Source organism: Electrona antarctica (assembly GCF_951216825.1).
Source record: "Electrona antarctica genome assembly, chromosome: 8".
NCBI classification, from domain to species: domain Eukaryota; kingdom Metazoa; phylum Chordata; class Actinopteri; order Myctophiformes; family Myctophidae; genus Electrona; species Electrona antarctica.
The window spans coordinates 648,398-662,694 of record NC_136789.1 but is presented as its reverse complement, the minus strand read 5'-3'; the positions used below and the strand labels follow the sequence as shown (position 1 = coordinate 662,694).

The 14,297-nt window shown below is 38.0% G+C and overlaps 1 protein-coding gene across 1 annotated transcript; it reads right to left on the bottom strand.

Moving 5' to 3' along the window:
- Positions 1-790: 790 nt before the first annotated feature.
- LOC306928055 (complement factor B-like) lies at positions 791-12,705 on the bottom strand (the record flags this gene model as incomplete). Its single annotated transcript, XM_079507974.1, has 17 exons — positions 791-805; positions 2,138-2,187; positions 3,280-3,409; positions 3,643-3,740; positions 4,139-4,215; positions 4,809-4,947; positions 5,144-5,258; positions 5,962-6,068; positions 6,794-6,928; positions 7,196-7,306; positions 8,420-8,570; positions 9,138-9,277; positions 9,524-9,607; positions 9,925-10,068; positions 10,691-10,876; positions 12,273-12,482; positions 12,594-12,705. 17 exons carry the CDS (start codon positions 12,703-12,705, stop codon positions 791-793), a joined length of 2,004 nt encoding a protein of 667 aa, XP_079364100.1.
- Between the last annotated feature and the right edge of the window lie 1,592 nt (positions 12,706-14,297).

Below are 14,297 nucleotides of genomic sequence, written 5' to 3'. Positions count from 1 at the left end.
TTTCTTGACAAAGTATAGCTTATAACATGTCTACAGTGGATTATTATGAAACAAACACTTTGCAGATAGAAATAATAATTCAAGCTTTTCGTACAGCTGCAATATTGTTTAATACAATCAGATAGGACTTTTCTGTTTGGATGTATGTGCTGTCAATGGCGAATTGCGGCTAGTTGCCACCCTGCCATTAACGTAAATGGTAAATGGTGCATTTATATAGCGCCTTTATCCAAGGCGCTTTACATAGATTGTGCATTACATTTACCCATTCATACTCCGATTGCGGCGGAAGCCATGCAAGGTACCAACGAGCACATCAGGAGCAATTTGGGGTTCAGTGTCTTGCCCAAGGACACTTCGACATGTAGACAGGAGGAGCAGGGATTCGAACCGCCGACCCATGGATCATTGGACGACCTGCTCTACATCCTGAGCCACAGTCGCCCCTTAACTTAATGGTAAGATGGCCGCAGTCTGCATAAGGTCCATTGCCCTCTCCATTTGCCTATTGTCTTTCTCAGTTAAGAACATTCTGGCAATACAACTGGAGGTGATATAGGATAGGTTTAATGCAGACAGAAGACAATTTTCCCAGAGGGAACAATAAAGTTAAATTAAAATCAAATCAAAGTCAAGTGAAATAAGCAGGATGGCCTCCTTTAAAAAAATAAGAAAAAATAAAACTTGTGAGAGTACACATTTCTTTATTGTTTACAACATTGTCAATAATTAAAAACTACAGTAATAACTAAGAAAAAAGACAAATCAGTTTACTGATGGTGAAATCAGACTAGAATTGAAAGACCTTGAAAGATAAACACAACAAGCAACACAAATGGCATTCAATTGATTGATTGATTGATTGAAATATGTATTAACAGTTTGCAGAATTACAGTACATTTCAAGCACAAACTCAATACAAAGACTTAACTGTGAGTGGACAACCCAATTAAGCATTACACCTTGTTCAATTCATCAAAACATTTAGAGACGTACAAATCGACACTTCTATATATAGTCAAAGAACAGAACAGGAATTCATCATAAGGGAGGTAAAAAGGGAAAATAAACATATACAGTAAGGGGAAAAAGGGGGTGGGGGGGGGGGGATTCAGATTTTACGGAGGCCAGTTTCGAATTGCAGCCGTCCGTAGGTGCCCTTTGAGAGCGGTTTTGAAGGAGTCAAGGGATTTGCATGTCTTAATGACTGTTGGTAGGGCATTCCACATTTTGGTGGCATAGGAGCGAAAATAATTTAGTCCCTTGTTTGTGCCGAATCTGGGTTGTACATGGTTCGTTGCACTTCCTCTGGTGTTATGGGTGTGGACTTCTGGTGTTATGGGTGTGGACTTCGTTAACATTAAGGAAGTATCTAGACAGGTACATGGGTATCTTGGTGGTGTATCGAATCTTGTGGACCAGACCCATTGCAAGATGCTGTACTCTGTCGTCGACCCTAAGCCATTCCAGCCTGTCAAAGTGGGCAGGGGTGAGGTGGGTTCGGGGGGTGAGGCCAAGTAGGAGCCTGACCAGTTTGTTTTGGGAAGTCTGGAGTCTAGTTTTAAGGGCCTTTGAGGTGCTGTGGTACCAGGAGGTGCATGCATAGTCAAAGAAACCTTGTACGAGGGCTCCTGTTAAGGTCTTCAAGGTGTTTTTGTTGACCATTACAATACATTTAGTTATCTGGTAAAAACTTCATTGGTGCATGAGTCCCAGTCTCATCACCAAGTATTTTTTCGAGAAAAGGGACAACTCTGAAAAGATTAATGTGGAAATCTCTGGAGGTCCTGTTTGACTTTGGCATAAGGTCCGATGTACACATGTCATATATTCCCCAGCTGACCACTGCAACCTGTCAAGGAGACTGTATTATGAGTTCAATACTTGATTTTCCCCCCACAAGGGAGATCAGCAGCTCACAGAGCACAACGCATACAACAGAAAATGAAAATGAAAATATATATGAAAATGATATAAAGACTTAGGGTGTACTGTACGGCCTGTGAGTCCCTACACAACAAGCACTAAAAGGATTCACTTAAAATCATGAAAAAATATTTTTTTGTGCATCTGTTTACTATCACAACATCCGACCATTTTCTGATATGACTCTAATATCAATGAACAGTTGCTCACCTGTATTATGCGGCGCTCATACTCCTTGAACACAGCACCACCAGAGTCCCCTGTGGCAACAGACACATAGATACATACATTTATTTTCTGTTTTCTTGATTCAGAAATAATAAATACAGTATGAAGAATCTTGAGCTGCACCAACACTGTCTCACTCTCCAAAATGTATACTGTGACTTCTTGGGACAGAAGTCAAAACTGTGACTGGAAGTCAAAACAGTGACTGGAAGTCAAAACAGTGACTGGAAGTCAAAACAGTGACTGGAAGTCAAACGGTGCCTCCCCGCTGCACTTCCGCAGTCCAGGATTGCGGAAGTGCAGTTCTCAAACCCAAAACGGCAAAAAACTGTTAAAACGACGGAGTCATGCCGTCTAAAGCGGACTTGAGCCACCAGAGGCACCACTGAACGAGCCGTTGCGTTGTCTCTGACTCAGCGCTGTTCGAGTCAATAGGATCTGTCTGCATCCAGAAGGAACGTTTTTTTCGGGATGGTACTGTAGATCTTCGATCTTCGGCAGAAAACGGGCAATACCTCCGGAAAGGAGGGTTGCAGGGTGGTGCCGTGCCCGGGTCAGTGGGTCGCTCCCTGGGATAACTGGCTGAAACACTCAGGGGTTTCAGAGAGAGAAATTTGATTTCAGCAAATCTACCTAGTAACAATTCTGCCCAATGATATTTTTCAAAAGACCAATCACAGGCCTCGTCTGTTGGAATGTGACGTCACCACCACGTCCGTGTGGCGACCGCGGTTTCTTCCCCACTCTAACGGGACTGAGTCGGCTCAAGCAAACTTCGCAACGTTCCACACGGCAACCCGCTCGCTTTAGCTTGCTCGGTGGAGTCTCTCATGACTCAAGTTCACGTGAGACGGCACCCGTCTGTCGCGGTCTAATACTATATAGGGCGAAAGAAAACTGTGTCGCGTCTGTGTGTGATGACCTCTTCTCCTGAACTTCTCGTTCAAATTAATGTTCCCATATAGGGACAGAATCGTAACTCATATCCCCCTAGTTAACATGTGACATAGTTGCAGCCCCTTCCAGTCAGATGTCCGTCCCAAGAAGTCACCCGTTGAACAATACACACAATATGCTGCCACATTTGCATGTGGTCTGGAGATGAATATACTAATGGATCATACCTCGACATGCTATGTGATCTACTTTAGGGCTCTTGCCACCAGTGCAGATGAAGTTATCAGTCACAGCCAGGGTGACATCATCTGTAGTTACTCCATGAGCATGTTTGGCATGTTTAATACAATCAGCTCTCTGCATTGGAGGATAGGACAACAACAGAGGTATAGTTAGCGTATGAGCATGTGCACACATGCCCACGATGAGTACAATATACAGTATTTATAAGGCATATGAAAGCATACACAGTAAAATACTCAGTGTTCATTTAACTCTTAAAGATTGTACAAATGGAACAAAATGCACCCTTACACCACTGGTATTTTACTATGTACTGTATTGTGCAAAGTATAGGCACAAAAACTCACATTATCACCAAGCTTGGCATGGACATCTTTTTCCATTATGGATGGCTTCACGGTCAGGAAGGCAAGTCTTTCAATTTCTTTGTTCAACAATAGCTCCTCTGTATTAAGAGAATGCATATGTGTTCACTAGATGGGATAGCATGCGATGACATTATTTGATAATCAGATCAGATAACACATTGGTGTCAAATCAGGCAAGGTATAGATCATTTTAATATTTTATTGTAGTTTTACTTTTCTTATACCATTAAAAGTAAAACTACCGGTACAATAAAAAGTATAGGCCTAATGTAAGTATGTATGTTGTTAATTATTATAAGAGTTGTTGTTGTTTAATGTAATATTGTTGTTATTCTGAGTTTCTTCACTGCTAGAACAGTAAATCTTCATTTATCTAGTTTTGTTGAGAAGCTCAGCCTCTTTGTGCTTGATGATGAACGATAAAGTTATTTTAACATAAGGTGTTGTGATGTCTCGTGAGTTACATGTACGTCACCTTGTTGCCTGCAGGTGGAAACGCCAACCAGCTTCAGAGCATCACTGGTTGCCTGAGTGCAAGGTATGCAAATAGGCCTGAGGAAAGATAATGATTCATGACATGGAATGGCTGATACAAACACTAATAATGATGGTTTATTTTAATGTTCCATATTCAGCTGGGATTTTGCCCTGACCAGTCAGTGTGTTCAGGTTCGGGTATACAGCCTTGGCTGGGTTATTAAATGGGCGAAATAGGCTCTCTCTCACTCTCTCTCCTCCTCTATCTTCCCTTCACCGTCGTCCTGTGATGTGCCGATTTGGGCTGGCATCAGGTATCCATATTTGTCATATTTTGCCTGTCATTCATGTGTTCCGCATGTGTGCATTATAGCCTACTGTACATTTTCAAATCGCTTTGAGGCCTGTTAATCACTCTCTTGTAAAGAAAAACAATCTCACGTTTTGGGACATTCCACATCCGTTAACATTAAAACGTGAAAGTAACGTGTGCATGCACACGCACACACACACACACACACACACACACACACACACACACACACACACACACACACCTATATATAGTTATGTTAGTTAGTAGTACAACTCTGAGCTGGGGATGTACAGTACTGACATCATAATTTGCTGGTAATTCAAATACATAAATAACTGTTGCAAATGCTTACCTGACTTGAGAGGAAAAAATGACTTTTTTTGTCAGTCTAAGGAGAGCCACATCATAGTCAAAGAATTCTAATACTCCTTGTTCCGTCCTTTTTCGTATATCATAGAGATCATGACGGTCGATTTTGTCTACATTTCTAGCTGTGAGGGGACAAGATCAAGAGAGAATTAGCATGTTACAGCTAACAGAAATGTTTAGGTTACGCTAATCCTGGAAAATAAATCAATTAGCAACCAGCAGTGAGCCAAACAAATGATTATATAATACAATCCACAGTATGAATTCTGCAGAGATTAAGCATAAAATAAAATAAAATAAAAACATGTTACACATTACCCTGTCTATCACTGGTGTAAACTGTAATAGTTTCAGCTGTATCTTCAAAGTTGATGCAATGTGCAGCAGTCAAGACAAATCTGCTGCTCACCAGAGAACCAAGGCAGTTTCGTGTCTAAATTGAACATACAGGATATGTATATTTAATATACACTGTGCATACAATTAATATACTGTGTAGTATACTGTTTATGAAGATATATCTCGCATATTATCAATTTAATTACCGTATACTATTAGTGTTATTATGTTATAATATTTGTGTTTACTTGACGGCTATTTTCGGAATTTCTCCCCCTACTCTATTACTGCCAAAGTACAAAGCTCATTTGGTGGCCTTTACCACTCTCTTAGCTAGGCGTCTAATTCTGATGAAATGGAAGTCCTCTGCTCCCCCAACCCATCTTCACTGGATTAGAGATGTACTCCACTTTATTAAATTAGAAAAAATTAGATGTACCCTGAGAGGCTCTGTATCCAAATTTGAAGACACATGGGGCCCCTTCCTCGCACTGGTAAATGACTTGCAGTTCCAAACTATTCCAGATTGAATGAGTTTAATCCTGAATCTGAGCATGCTAGATATGATTCCCGACGCAGCTGGGTTGTTAAGTATATTTATTATTAGGAACCATGTGTGGGTGCACTGCCACGTCCATTATGTTTTTGAGGGGTGACCAATGACAATGAAAAAATATATATATTTGTGTTTACTGAAATAAGTCAAACGTCACTGTAACAAATATACAACAATGCAAAAAATATATAACAAACAACTACAAACTGTAAAAATAAAATTTAAATAAAACTTTAACTACCCCGATAGTAATTTCCACTTTCCATGGATACTTGTACGCTGCCCATTCCTTCGTCGTAACATCTTTTACAATGTAAAGACCGCATGAAGCAACAACCTCTTCTTCATCTGCATGAGAAATACATAAATAAAACACTCAAGAAAAGTTGCTTAACATGAAACAATCACGTTAAAATACATGTGATCTGCTCTCTAAGCATTAAATAGAATATAGATTTAAAGGGAAATTTGGTTTGGTTCCTGCAGGGGCCATACAGACAAAATGGTGCTTGTCTCGCTGGTACAACAAGCGTTGCGTAGCTAAAGCCCAGCGCATCATCAAGGACATGCGCCACCCAAGTCACAAACTGTTCAACCCCTCGCAACGACCGTGGAAGGCAAAGGCCTTGCCCAGCAACCTAATGAAAGGCGATGCCCTGCTCAGTGGCCTAATGACCTTTTTTTGCTCTTCCTGAACCTACTGTACTGTGGATTATACCAGGATTGGTGACTTGGACTTTAGCTCTTCCTTGTTTGTGAAACAAGCTTCCAAATGATCTGAATCCCTTTGTACTTTTTGTGGTAAAAGCGCCATTCTTTCCTGCCTTGATCCCCCCCCCCCCCCCCCCCCACGATGGGAACTAATGCACAAAAACTAATTTCACCCACTTTTTTACTTGTAAAACTGTGGTGTGACAATAAAGTTGATTCTGAAATCAAATGTACAATTGGAGATACAATATACATGATTGTGTATGTGCATGCCTGTGTGTAGAGTGAGTGAGTGAGTGAGTGAGTGAGTGAGTGAGTCGGTCGGTCGGTCGGTTATTTAGTCAGTATAGCAGAGCACTCACCAATAATGTCGTCAAAGGTCTGTTCTAAGTTTTTAATTTTCGCTAGTCTGAAGTAATGATCAGCACTCTCAGGTGCTGCAAGAGGCATTAGCTCTTCATCAAAGATATCAGATCCAATGGCGAAAACATAAATGTCTGCAAGAAACAAGATATAGTTGCCAAAATTATACATACAGTAACATTAGGTTGTGTTTCCACAACATGAATGCTAGGCTTTACAGAGCATGGTTAAAACAGTACTACCAACATCCAATACCTCTTACATCAAGAGGAGAACAGTGGTTCTACAGAGCATCGGGTCTGCTATACATCCAGCAGACTCAGGAACAGTTTCTTTCCAGGTCATAAGAGACTTTCTAATGTTAATGTTAAGCATAACAAAAACTAAACATTGAACCTCACCAAGATATTCCTTTCTATTTTCCTCGTCAAGTTCACCAGCTTTGTTGTGGTAGACCATGTGTTTTATTTTAGCCACAGTGGCTTTAGGTGAACCTCCCACATTAAATCCACCTGCAATGAACAGAAACAAAGCTGTCAGTCACAAAGATGACAAATAACAGATTTGCTGAATAATAAGCATTGTAAACAAATAGCATTACACCCGTGGTAGTACATTTTGTGAATCTTGCATGCAATGGACCAAACCATTTTTTTTACAGGTTTTATTCAGGCAAAGCGCTGCCCCCCAAGCAGGTTGTCAAACTGTAGCTCCGACTAAGCTCAAAGGTCTATGCACACCGGTGCATGGCAGATCAAATAAACAATCTGAAAATCACAGGCGAGTATTTTTCATCAAAACTATTCGTACTGGGCTGAATAGTTGATGCTAGTTCAAAACAAGTGGGTTGCGCACATCCAGTTCCTTGCTGGTGCTGGACACAAAATGACAATATAGCTAAAAGTCATCATGAAGGCCAACAATGGCCAAACACTGAAGACAAAATCTGTTGTGCTGACTTTTATCTTTACATTATTATGATTCTAGTTGATGCCTCAAGCATAGACGTTCAACCTTCTTTTCTTTCACCTATATTTATTCAGGGGAGGTCAATTGAGAGCCAGCTAGCTCTCTTTTCCAATGACACCCTGATTACAGTGAACATAACATACAATTCAAACACAAATACATGGTTATTCAGACCTTGTTCTGAATTTTCTGCATTTTGGCTAAATGTATTGTTGTTAAAAACACCTGTATAAAGAAAATGACCAAAGAAAACAGGGAAAGCTGTCTCTCAATAAAAGCGAGTGGATGTTAGAATTAAATATAGTAAGTCAGAAAGTCTGAAGTTACCATCAGAAAAGAGGATGATGACATGACGATGCTCCACAAAGTCTTTATCAGTGTTCTGCTTTATCCATGCCATTCTCTCCCAGATCCTTGTAAATGCCGCATTCAGGTCTGTCCCAAGATCATCTGTCCCTGAGACACAAATGTGACACACACACGCACGCACGCACGCACGCACGCACACACACACACACACACACACACACACACACACACACACACACACACACACACACAATTAAGGGTAGAGTTGTATTATTATAACATTAGAATCAGGCATTTGTGACAAAATAACATTCTGACCCATTTGGTTAAATATGTACTTTGCTCACCTGCTTCTATGTCAAATTTTTTTAATTCACTCCGGATATGGTCAAGTGATGGTTTGTTCGGACTAAAAAAATCTTTTATGTTGACAACCTCTTTGATGACAGAGGAGAAGAAGAGGATATCATAATTGGGATTGACGGAGAAAGAGGAAACCTGCATAGACATGAAAGATAATTTGTTTGTTGAACACATTACTGTAGATCTTTGCTAGACAACATTGAATCCATCAGAACATGTGAATTAACATCTGTAAATTATTGTGCAAAATCATCAAAATAAAAGTCAATATGGCTATGTATTTTTAAACTTTTTGTGTGGCATTTAACTTTAAATGTATCCAAGGAACAATAGACCCATGCCCTGCAAGCTGGTGGTTGGTGTGTGGATGTATCAGACATAGAGAACATTGGTATGATATGAAATGTATTTTATATATTTATATTATATGCTACAATATATATATATATATATTATATTATATTATATTATATTATATTATATTATATTATATTATATTATATTATATTATTTTTACTATAAAATATACTTGACTGATATTATAAACTAAATAACGAGAAGGTTGATTTCAGTTTTTTCTGTGATATATATCATTTTTTTTTGTGTGTGTGTGTGTGTGTGTGTGTGTGTGTGTGTGCGTGCGTGCGTGCGTTTGTCTTGTTTGCTTGTCTGTTTTGTTTTTGTTTTGTTTCTTTGATTCACCTTGGTAATAAGTTTGATAACAGCCTCTTTTGCTTGATTAAACTCTATTTTATTAATGCTTGCTGAAACATCCATGCCGATGTAGATGTTGAGTGTCCCATTTTTTGGTATCCTGATTTTTCTCCCCTCTTGCGTGTCCTCTGAAAAACACAAACACATTTATTCCACATTATTTATGCAAAGACTTTTCCCCTTGCCATCAAATGAGGTGTTGTTTAATTAGATCATACAAATCCAATCATACATAGGAGCTCTGTCTGCTACGAACATACAGTAGACACACATATAAGAACAGGGGGTTTGATTGCAATATCACCGTTGCTGTGCTATACACACAAAAACGTAATGACATTTATGTTACATGAACAATGGTTCCAAACACATACCAGTTTGTAGGTCTGTGAGGCTTTGTTTGATTGAAATACCAAAAGCCTCAGAGACTTCCAGTGCAGTATCATATGTATGTTTGTCTGTAACAGGAGCAAAGATCACATACGGTATAAGATGTTAGCCATGATTCATTTATTTATTACAGATTGAAATGTTTTAACACTCTAGTATTTTAACCGTATTACTAATGAACAGCAATGTTGACATGAAATGCTTTTTACCTCTTATATGGCAACTCAATTTGAATGATTGCATGTAGTAATAATTACTGACCATGGTCAGATGGCAATAACATAAAGACTTAACCTCTATAATTTGCAGATACGTGTAGTATAATTGTCCTACTTGGGCTTTAAATCTTAAAAATGGGCATGAAAAGGAGACGATGATATCTTACAATAACAAGCAGGTTCCATGCCAGTCCATTGGCCATTTTCTTGACACACTCGTTCATGCGAGCCCACCCGCATTAAGTTGTTATTGCAGCTGTATGTCACCTTTTCATCAATGTCATATATGTGCCCAACCTTCGTGGCTCCAGCTGGAACACCAGGATCAGCACACGTACTGTCCGCTGTGGAAAAATACAACGTATTTTGACTGTAGTGTACATTTGTTATAATTTATTGTTGTTGTGGCTTTCTATTCATCTGTTTGCTTCAAACATAAAATAAATAAATAACCAATATTAAGCAACAATAAGCAATTTTCCAGCCAACATAATAAGAGAAGGTTCCAGCTATGTGCAACATTAATTACGTTTATTTTCCCTCTACACCAAATCTATTTTCCTGCTGATCTACAAGCTCACAATCCATCACATTGCAATTTGTTAAAATCTTCACTGCATGTTTGCCCCACAATAACAATGCTAGGCCTCAACTGGTTACAAACCTTGCTGCTAATGGTAATGAATGAATGATTGACTGACTGATTGATTGATTGATTGATTGATTGATTGATTGATTGATTGATTGATTGATTAATGACAACACCACTAATAATGATAATAGGAGGGAGAGAGAGAAAGAAAGAGACAGACACTGTATGGCATAAGCTACATATACTTAAAAATGTAAAACATATTACAAATATTTGAGGGACCGATTTCTTTGTCAACTTGTACTGATGTTATAGTATTCACCAGGCTGTTTAGGACTTACTATTACGGCCACATATAGGAGTTTTTCCACTCCATTTGGCGTTTGATTGGCAAACTCGAGAGGCTGAGCCACGGAGTGTGTACCCAGACCAGCATTCATATGTTGTCTCATTGCTCACATAGTACTTCTCCTCAGCAGGGTAGACACTGCCTTGCTCCAGAACAGTTGGGTCAGGACATTCGACCACTGAACATAGAAACAAACAGTTAGTTAAATCACAATAAAACTTTGGTAGAGGTTTGGTCATGTTTGTGTAGTTGCCTTGCATGATGTATCAGGCCTCCAATATTGGCAAGATATCTTCAATAGTTGCTCAATCTCCAAATTCAGTAAAGCATGGCAGCCTTTTCTATCTCATGTTGACCGCCTTACACTCGTGCCCCCGATTGAACCTGAATAGCTGTCACCTGACTAGCCAACCTGTCTTGTCTGAATGATGTTTGTGACCATGAACTGCTTTGTATATTGACTATATTGGAGTTGTTTATTTTTTTTAAATTTGTATATATATTTTTTTTATTTTGTTTTGTTTTGAATGTTCTTTGGTTGGTTGAATTTGTTTTGTTGTTGTGTGTGTTTTAGTTTTTTGTATTTGTTACTCTGTTTGTATTTCTCAATTTACTTGAAGAATAAACAGAAGAAAGAAGAAAAAGATACCATTTCGGTCTACTCTACAGTTCAGAAATCTTTGGTAATTAATGTTTTTCCTTTTCATTTCAGGTACTTTCCAATAAGCGAAAGGCTCTAGCTTCTATTAGCTTGGAATCTCCATCAATGATGTCATTGGTAGGCAGGTCTGAACTGTGTATACCCCACCAATGAGAATTATTATATGAAAATAAGGTTGAGAATGAGTGAAGTGCTCCTTTAACTGTGTATTAAAGGTCTAGAATACTTTGGTAGAAGTTTGGGTTGTGTAGTACCTATGATGTAGCCTAACTCCAAAGGTGGATGAGAAATTAAAAAAAGAGTTGCTCCATCGATTAGAAATTGATTCAAAATATGCTCTTCATTCACTTAATTCCGGTGAAACAAAGTCACTCTCACTCCTTTATCCTGTAAATGAACTCAAATAAATCCTGACCATATAGAACATCACAAAACCTGAGGCTGTTTCTTTTTTTTGAAAAAACCCCAAATCTTGTTGATTTTACTATTTGACGATCCGGATCCGCAGATCCAGTCTGGGTTTTCTTCTTAATGAAAATAGCAAAATCAACTATTTTCTTCTTTTATTTTTATTTATTTATTTAAAACAATACCAGGTGTTCTATATTGTAAGAATCAGCAGAGCAACTATTTTATTAATATCTCACTCACCTTTGAGGTTACATCATGGCAATAAGGTATCTTCAAACCCCAAACCTTACCTTTAACCCTCAATAATTATACTCTGTAGACTAGAGTAGTCTGCACGCTTACATACAAGAACAGATCTTCAAGCTAATAACGCATTGCATCACGTTGTAAGATTGAACACCAGTTAAGCTATGGAGCCATGGAGTATATGAACTGACATGATAGAATAAATGGTCAAATTATTTCTAATTTCTCGAAAGACATGGCCACAATTGACACTTACATCTACATGTCTGATGTGGACGGAACTTCGGCTTAGGGAACCAGGTACCAGTGGGCTGGCATAGGCGAGACAAAGCAGGGTATGGATAGTAATTTGGGGGGCAGTGGTATTCCAACCTGCTGTTAGTTCTCAGTCCGTTAGTGAGGGTGTAATGACCTCCTTCGATCTGTACCCTATTTTCCTCAGTGCAGTTCTGGTCTGCTCCACCACCTTAAAAACAAATTAATTGAGATGATTAGGAAGACACCATAGAACGAAACATAGAACATAAAAGAAAAATACTTATTTTTAGATAGTTTCTGTACAATAGGACATTTTTACCTGCAGGTGGTGCTAGATTAAGGGCCATAGGGTCACCAAAATCTGTAGGTTTGGGCAAGTTGCATTTGATTTTGATATATCTTGTCTCCAAGTGGAAATATTTGCCTAGCATTCTGGAAAGGGCCTAAATCAGTAGCCGTACCCGTTGACAACTGAACAGGCTCTTAATAATTATTTATTCTTACCCTGCCTAAATTGAAAATTGAAAGCCCGATATCACAAGCAGATATTCTACAGAATATTCAATACAGCCTACTGTACCTGCTGATAAAAGTTAGGCTATATGCGTTTCAGCTGTTTCAATAGGCTATAGATATTTGTTCCAAAATGATTTGAAATAGCTAGTTACTGCCGCCATCTATGGGTGAAGCATAGTAGTAGTAGGCTAGTAATAGGCTAGTAATAGGCTAGTAATAATAATAATAATAATAATAATTTTAAAAAAATATCCCTAATCTCTTAATCAAGATTTTTTTTAATAAAGATTATTGCAAAGGAATTTACCCTCTGCCTAGTATATGTGTATATTCATGATTTATATTGAGCTAGTAGCTATACAGTATGTATATAAGGCATACCAGAATGTAGAATAGCCTAATCTGTTAGGCCTACAAGTAAAAAGACCTGCATTGATTAAAAGTATTGCTATCAAAATATAATTACCGTGCCAATCTTAAAACTATGCCTACTCAAAAGGCCCATTTCAGAATTGAATTGTATTTAGTAATGCATCAATGTGTTGCGTTCATCACCTTATGTTGCAATTGGATAACCTAATCTAATGTATCAGTTTATGAATGTTTGTTTTAATTATGTAATCAACAAAGTAGGCTAACTAATAACTGAAGCTGACAAAATAATTTGAATGGAGTAAAAAGTACAATATTTGCCTGAGGTGTGGTGCATAGTAGATAGTAGGCTATCATAAGAAATATGCATCAAATGTCAAACAAATAAATAAAGAAAATAATAATAAAGTCAAGTAAAATAGTACTTAAGTAAATTAAAGTATGTCAAATTGTGTACAATGTTAACTAATATGTATATGGGAAAGCGCACAAACAAAATGCTTATCAAGCATCAAGGTCCTTTGAAAAACTAGCAAGGAGTATTCAAACTGTGATATGTTTGCAAATAAAAACCAGTAGTACAACCAATGTAAACTTAATTTACAGTATGATCATGATGCGTCTTGGAAAATACGACTTATTCCAAACTAAAAATACAATCGAAACAAGACACGCTGTCAAATACTGAAATTACACCTAATCTGATAACAAAAGTTTAAGAGTCTACCTGTAATAAATACAATATAGTAAATAATTATTTGCAAATTGTACTGCATATGTATAGTGTAAATAAGCTCACCCATTAACTGAAGACATAATAACAGTGCAGTAAACCAACACCAGTCAATGGAAAAGGACATGTTGAAAATGAGAGAATAATTGAAAATGGACTGATTCCACTGACAAAAGACAACGATTTAGTATAAAGAGGGAAGCAGTGCGAGTGAGAAAAAATAAAAGGTCTACCGCTTTGTAACTTATTAACTATGAGTAAACTAAAAGGTGATCAATAGTTTTCATGTCTGAAAACAATCATGAACTGCTTTATCATGTTAACTTTGATTGACTGAACAGGCTTATACCTTATTGATGAGTTATAAAGGTTGTACAGGCACTATAACCTGTTTTAAATAAG